Here is a 7,306-nt window from a genome sequence, read left to right as displayed (position 1 = left end):
GAAGTATGGATCCATATGAAGATAGACTTGATAAGGATTCCATAAAGTACTTGAACGCCTCAATCCGAGTCCATATGCGACCGTGGTGACCGTCACAAGTTGGTGTTGTTCTGTAATCCGAATCTAGTCCCGAAATGTGTTGAATTTGATCTCTTTCTTTCCTTGGGGCAAAAGTGATGTGGTGGTCATGTGGAGGACGTTGGGAGTACCTGGACTTGGTCCCCAATCAACTTCTTTGGTCCTCCATGCCTTCCATGTGTGTTTAACACTATTTTTGAGCCACATATGTATTTCTGAAAATGCCAATCAACACACATCATGGTGCAACATTAATTCATTAAATGTATCAAATACAATCATGACAAAGAATTATTTCACCTTTGAATCCAAGGTTGCTAATGTAGTTGTATCCAAATAACTGATGTTCTCATCACCAAATTTATTTGATGATAAAATAATTTTTCACAATGGTTATGCCACATCAAATACCACATTAGATTCTTGTCTGTCATGACAAAATCGTAGGAGTCAATTTATGATGTTTTGTGGACGTTTCGTAGGTGTCATAGATTTAGTGATGCACAAATATGACGCCCGATTAGTGATGAATGGCGTTGGTCACACGAGCATCATAAATCACGGGTTATGATGAAAAAACATGTTTATGACGAATTTTGGTTCGCCACTAATTAGCAAATTTCTTTTAGCGATAGGATTGAGTGTGCGTGTATGTAAGTGAGCATATGCTTCTGAAGTATGTGTCAGAAAAAAAAAATGTAAAGCGCGGCCGATTTTCTAGCATTTCGTATTGGCTGTCTTGCATTTCTAATAAGTTGTTTAACCGTTGGCTTTGACTTGTTTGCAGCGGTTTGCTAGCTATATGTATGCTTGATCTGATTTTTGACCTACGTGCCATGTGCTACGGTTTAGAGATTGATGCAGGACATTTTTGGGGGGTTCTACACGTTGATCGGTATTGTGTTTGTCTCTTTCCTTCAATCAGCAAGTGGTTAAGTAAATTAGTATGCAAAGATCCCTCCTTTTGTCCTTCGATCACGACTATACTGTTTCACCGGCCTTAGCAAGACGATGAAAGAATGTACGGAACTGTAAAATGTCGGCGATACCAGTAGTATTATTGCGCCCGAAGTAAATAATCATGGGTCCATGAAGTCCACCCGAACCTCCTCCAGAAACAGCCAGTGAAAGGTCCGAGTAGGAGGAAAGAAAAAACCCAACGAACAAATAATAACTAGCTTTAGCATCCACCTAGAGCTATCCAAAGGGCAAAACATACCCACATCTGCAGTTCTGCACCACCATGCGCACGCCCTCGCGATCCCGGCCGCTGCCAACAATCCTCCTACTCATTCTTGCTGGTGCAGCATCAGTCATTGCCGAACAAGATGAGCAGCAGCCGGTCACACATCCGGGCTGCCCCGACAAGTGCGGCAACATCAGCATCCCCTTCCCCTTCGGCCTGATGCCCGGCTGCTTCCGCGAGGGCTTCGAGGTCACCTGCGACCACACCTTCGATCCCCCTCGCGCCTTCCTCGCCGACCGCGACACCAACCGTATTACCGTCACCGAGCACGATGAATCGGCGGTCCCCGATGACTCATATCGATCGTACTCCTACCCCAACACTTCGTACTGTCCGATCGAGCTCATGGACGTGTCGGTCGATAGAAGCCAGGCACGGGTGTACGGACCGATCACATCCGGCTGCAGCACGAACAGCACCACCTACAAGCTGAAAGATCAGGTCATGATGCTCGGGCGCCTCACCTCGGCGGGGCCGTTCGCCGTGTCGGAGGCGCTCAACGTAGTCATCGGCGTCGGCTGGAGGGTCGGGGTCACGGCCGGCTCGAGCTACACTACCTCCTCGACGGCGGTCGCCTGCCGCTCGGAGCTCCCGGCTGGCCGCCTCGAGGACGCGAGGAACGGCTCGTGCGCGGGGCGTGGCTGCTGTGAGGCCGCCCTGCGCCAGGAGAACAGCTACTACGGGCCTGTCACCAACGTTGCGCCGGGGCTCAGGCTCGAGGACAGCAACGCCCTGTGGAAGACCAACCCGTGCTCCTACGCCATGGTGGTCGAGAAGTCCGGCTACAACTTCTCCACGCTGGACTTGTATGGCGACAAGGTGCTGCCGGGGAGGTTCCCCAAAGGCGTCCCCGTCGTGCTTGACTTCGCCATCGTTGGGGACGCCGCGTGCCCGGAGAAAGGCCGGCGGCCACCGCCGGACTATGCGTGCGTCAGCAACAACAGCTATTGTGTCAACGCAACCGTCGGCCAATCAGGCTATGCTCTCAGCTATGTGTGCAAATGCGCGGAGCACTACGAGGGCAACCCTTACATCGCCAATGGATGCCAAGGTACATGCATGTCAAAATGTTTTGATTTCATCAAAGCAATTGTTTGTTGACCTACGTACTATAAGACTCTATCCCTCCTTAGACGAACTAATAACTCAGATTTTGCATTTTAACTTTGAACTTTTGAAGACATCGACGAGTGCAAGTTTCCCGATTTATATTATTGCTCGACCAATGGCATATGTAAGAACAGACTGGGAGGCTATGATTGTCCGTGCAAGCCCGGAATGAAAGGCGATGGGAAATTAGGACACTGTGCAGAAAAGTTCCCCCTAGTAGCCAAGGTGATTGTGGGAAAGTAATTGCATATGTATCTATGTGCCGTCGTTAGTTATATTGCATTTCTTGAGCTTTTCGATCTAGAATATAATATGTTGCATTATTACTACCTCTGTTTACGACTAGAAAACGCGGTATTAGTACCGGTTTGTAGGGTGCATATCTTCCGAAAATGCATCCGGGATTAACTTGTCGAGATAAAAGGGGGGTCTTTTATCACGGGTCCAAAAACCGGGATATAAGATCCCCTTTTAGTCCCGGTTGGTAAACGGTCGCCACGCCAGGGGCTGCCTGCCGCCCCTTTTAATACCAACCGGGACTAAATGGTTTTGCAAAAAAAAATTGCAAAAACAAAAATAAAAAAAGTATCGAGGGTCTTCGTGGGATTCAAACCCATGACCTCTAACCTTGCGTGTAGCTTCCTTGCCATCCCATCTACACACCACATCTATCTATATCAGGGATGCTATCCTTTTGTATTAACTCATGGAGGATCCTTTAATCTGGGTTGGTAACACCAACCGGGATTAAAGACCTCATTTAATCCCAGTTGGTAATACCAACCGGGATAAAAAAGTTCAAGGGATTTAGTCCTTTCCCAGCCACACATGGGGGGACCCTTTTAGTCTCGGTTGGAAACACCAACCGGGATAAAAAGGGTCCGAGGCCTTTATTCTTTTTTCAGCCACCCGTAGGGGACCCTTTTATCCCGGTTGGAATTTCCAACCGGAACTAAAGGACCCCTTTTTATCCTGGTTGCTTTAGTCCCGGTTGGTATTATCACCCGGGACTAAAGGGTGACCTTTTACTCCGGTTGATCTTACCAACCAGAACTAAAGAGTCCCCCGCATGTGCCTGAATTTTTCAGCCGGGACTAAAGGATCTTCACGCGTGGCTGATTTTTGAACTGGGACTAAAAGGTCCCCTTTAGTCCCGATTGCAAATATCAACCGGGAGTAAAGTGTAGCGCACCCCTTTTTCTCCCGGACCGAAATTAAACCGAGACTAAAGGCGGTGGTATCTAAAGTCAGTTCTCTAGTAGTGGTTCTTCTCTTGTTGCCATTTTAGAATGTGGAAATGAGTGGTTATAACTTTATTGTATGCAAAAACCTGTAGTATAAGTATTTGTATTTTGTTTTGGTACTATGCGTCCACACAGGTTATTACCGATTCGTTTACAAAATACTCCAACTCCATTATGTAGCTATTTATACTCCACTATAACCTAATGTTGAATGTCAGTATTTCATACCATATTTTAAATAAAATCTTTGTTGGATATTATGCTAGATATAGTTTAAGTCAAATGAGAAGACATGGGAACTTATTGGATAGCTACTCGTCCCCTGCTCTGCTTTGTACGCATATGGAAGACCGTACGCACACACTTGCCGTCATCATTGATCCACAGACTTGCCGTCATCCTAGACAAACGTGCTATCTAGCTAGTTATTTGTGTGCGTTCCATTTCGCTGTCAATCCAGAGGACTTTACTCGCATGCATACAGATCTATTGTACTCTCCAACGTTGGTAAATAAATCATTGATATTTTTTAAGTAGCTGAAATACAATACAAAAATTTAGGTACGCAGCGGGGCTGCAAAAAACTGGTTTAAATAATGCTCGGGGTTGTAGAATGTTCACATTGCATCCAATATTATTTCCTCCCTTATGAATTTTGATCAAATTCTGCGAATATATGTTTGTGTCTGTTTTCTCTGTTTCTTGATCCCCCTTGTAATAATCTCATCAAGGGATGCACATGTCACCCAAGAAAGCTTCAGTTGCAAATATGGCCCTGTGGGATAGGGTTCCACTTTGAGCTAGGCTATATGTGGCTTCTCTGACTCGCTGTGGACACACATTAGAGCTTCGCCCCTCTCTCTTGCTAGTGTTGAAACTACTGCTGCTTCTATTCTTAATTCAGATTCTAAATATATTGCTGAAGGTGTTATTTGATTTTTACATGACCCTTTGCTGCTAGATCATTTATTGAAAACTTTTAAGTTTATTTCTTGTGCATGTAGGTACAACCGGCTGTATTTTTATCATCGTAGTTATATCATTGATATTTCTTCTACGCAAAGAGAAAAGGAAGACGAGAGAGTTCTATGAAAAAAATGGTGGGCCAACACTAGAGAAAGCAAAAATTATAAAACTTTTCAAAAGGGAGGAGCTCGTGCCAATTTTGAAAAGTAGCAATCGTATCGGAAAAGGTGGTTTTGGTGAAGTTTACAAGGGCAATATTGGAAATGAACTAGTCGCAGTGAAGAAGCCGATTAAGGGTAATCTGCTAGAGAAGGAACAATTTGCGAATGAAGTTATCATCCAATCTCAAGTTATCCACAAGAACATTATTAGGCTCATAGGTTGTTGCCTGGAAGTTGATACTCCTTTACTAGTATATGAGTTTCTCTCCAATGGTAGCCTCGATGACATTCTTCACGGTGATGGGAAGAAGCCTCTGAACCTAGATATACGTTTAAGTATTGCTTCAGAATCAGCAGATGGTCTAGCTTACATGCATTCCCAAACAAATACTATAATCTTACATGGCGACGTTAAACCAGCAAATATACTTTTGGATGATAAGTTTGTCGCCAAGATCTCAGACTTTGGCATATCGAGGTTGATAGCGAGAGAGAAACAGCACACCAGATATGTAATCGGTGACACAAGTTATATGGATCCAGTATATCTACAATCAGGCCTCTTAACTGAAAAGAGTGACGTCTACAGCTTTGGAGTTGTGCTCCTGGAACTTATTAGTAGGAAGAAGACATTTGATGACAATAGCTTAGTGAATGTTTTCATTGAAGCTCATAGAAGAGGGGAGAGAGCAACTGAGTTGTTTGACAATGAAATTGCAGTAGCAGAAGATTTGGAGCTTCTTCAAAATCTAGCAGGAATGGCAGTTGAATGTCTCAACCTTGATGTGGATCAAAGACCAGCCATGACAGATATAGCGCACCGACTTCTCATAATGAATCAATCCCGTAATTCATAAGTCGTTCAAGTTGTTTGATGTATGCCGTCGAGTAAGGACAAGTATTGATGCAGCAGCATTTTTATTTTCAAATTTGAGTAAAATATTTGCAATGGATGTAGGGGATGTTTATTATATTTTGCAAGAAATTCTGTACTATTATTGTATCGTGTAACCATGTTTTTAAGTTGATAAATATACGTATTCCACAAATTGCACAGACTCGTCCTACACTGGAACATGGGCAGCCAGGTAATGAAGAAAAACTGTAGCTTGTCTAGAGCTTCGGAGTTGTATACTAGCGACGACCGTGACATGGTCTAGAGAAGTCTCTTAACAAACCACTGGCACGCCGAAATCATGGACCTCCTGTGCCGTCCTGTTCCGGAGCCGGAGAAGTGGACAAAGCGACGGCAGCGGGGAGGGTGGGAAACGAGCTGGTCGGTGGAGCGCGTTTGGCGGAGACGACTTGAGGTCTTCGCTGCAGACAGCTTTGTTCGGAAGAGAGGGATGTACCTTTGCAAATTGCACGCTCAAGAAAGTGCCAAGCACTAGGTGCATGCAGCTCCAGATAGTGCCAAGCTCACTACCTAGTCTTAGTACCGATTGCGTTTGAAACCGGTACTAATGTTAGTATTAGTACCGGTTCCAAAGGATACTGTCTGAGCATTAGTACCGGTTTGCATCAACCGGTACTAAAAGGGTACCCTCCGGTACCGGTTTCTTCCATGAACCGATACTAGTGTGGCACCCGCCTCTAGTACCGGGTTGAGGCACCAACGGGTACTAGAGGGAACCCATTTAGTACCGGTTGGTGACCCTAACTGGTTGTAATTTTCTTCCTATAAATATCATCCTCCTTCCTCCAGCCCGAGCCAGATCCTCCAGCTCGAGGTTCAGGGTTCCATAGGGGGAGGTTTTGCTAGATTTGTGACCATTTCTTGGGGATTTCACTCATTCAAGTGTTCTAAAGGTTAGAAACTTCATCCTCCTTTGGTACATGATTAGTATACTAAGTTTTATGTTTTAGAGTTAGAGTAATTTGTGATTTTTAGAATAAGATACAATGGGGAAAATTTTCATTTATATGAATGTGTTATTTAGGGGATTTCACTCATTCAAGTGTTCTAAACTTCATCCTCCTTTGATACATGGTAAGTATACTAAGTTTTATGCTTAAAAGCTAGAGTATTTTGTGATTTTTAGAATAAGGTACAATGGGAAAATTTTTCATTTATATGTATGTGTTATTTAGAGCTCATATTTGTTATTTGTAGAATAATCTACAAAGTTTTGAATGTTATGATTTGTACTAGTAAAAGAAATTGATATAAGGTCAGAGGAATAATTTTATAGTTTAGTACTTTTTTCAAATAGAGGTACATAATTACTCATCTTTAGAATAAGCTACAATGGAGAAAAAATTCATTTATATGTTATGTTATCAAATTGTAGGAAATAATGTTCATTTCTCACTAATTCAAGAATTTTTCTATATTCTTTGGCTATTCAAAATTTTTACTACAATTTCCACAGCTCAAACTTCATCCTATCCATAGCGCTATAAGGGAAGTGCTGCCAGATTTGTGACCGTTTCTTGGGGATTGCAATCTTTCAAGTATTCTAAAGGTTAGAAACTTCATCCTGCATTGATACCTGGATAAT

General features: G+C 43.5%; 1 protein-coding gene across 2 annotated transcripts; it reads left to right on the top strand.

Moving 5' to 3' along the window:
• The first annotated feature begins 1,025 nt into the window (after positions 1 to 1,025).
• LOC117860153 (wall-associated receptor kinase 4) lies at positions 1,026 to 5,861 on the top strand. Of its 2 annotated transcripts, XM_072294629.1 has the most exons (3): positions 1,038 to 2,375; positions 2,505 to 2,659; positions 4,683 to 4,854. In XM_072294629.1, the coding sequence occupies exons 1-3, from the start codon at positions 1,322 to 1,324 to the stop codon at positions 4,710 to 4,712; spliced, it is 1,239 nt and encodes a 412-aa protein (XP_072150730.1). In that variant the 5' UTR covers positions 1,038 to 1,321; the 3' UTR covers positions 4,713 to 4,854. The 2 variants fall into 2 exon arrangements, with proteins under 2 accessions (XP_034599285.1, XP_072150730.1); XM_034743394.2 differs by lacking the exon at positions 2,505 to 2,659 and having other exon boundaries at positions 1,026 to 2,375; positions 4,683 to 5,861.
• The last annotated feature ends 1,445 nt before the right edge of the window (positions 5,862 to 7,306 follow it).

The sequence above is a fragment of the Setaria viridis genome, chromosome 6 (genome assembly GCF_005286985.2).
Source record: "Setaria viridis chromosome 6, Setaria_viridis_v4.0, whole genome shotgun sequence".
In the NCBI taxonomy this organism is placed as follows: Eukaryota; Viridiplantae; Streptophyta; class Magnoliopsida; order Poales; family Poaceae; genus Setaria; species Setaria viridis.
This window is presented reverse-complemented; position numbering and strand designations above follow the sequence as displayed.

Bases quoted from the DNA above. Each gene is read 5' to 3' on its own strand.
- LOC117860153 (XM_034743394.2), top strand. From the start codon at position 1,322: ATGCGCACGCCCTCGCGATCCCGGCCGCTGCCAACAATCCTCCTACTC. The intron at 2,376-4,682 runs GTACATGCATGT...TTGTGCATGTAG, and splicing joins CATCGCCAATGGATGCCAAG to GTACAACCGGCTGTATTTTT.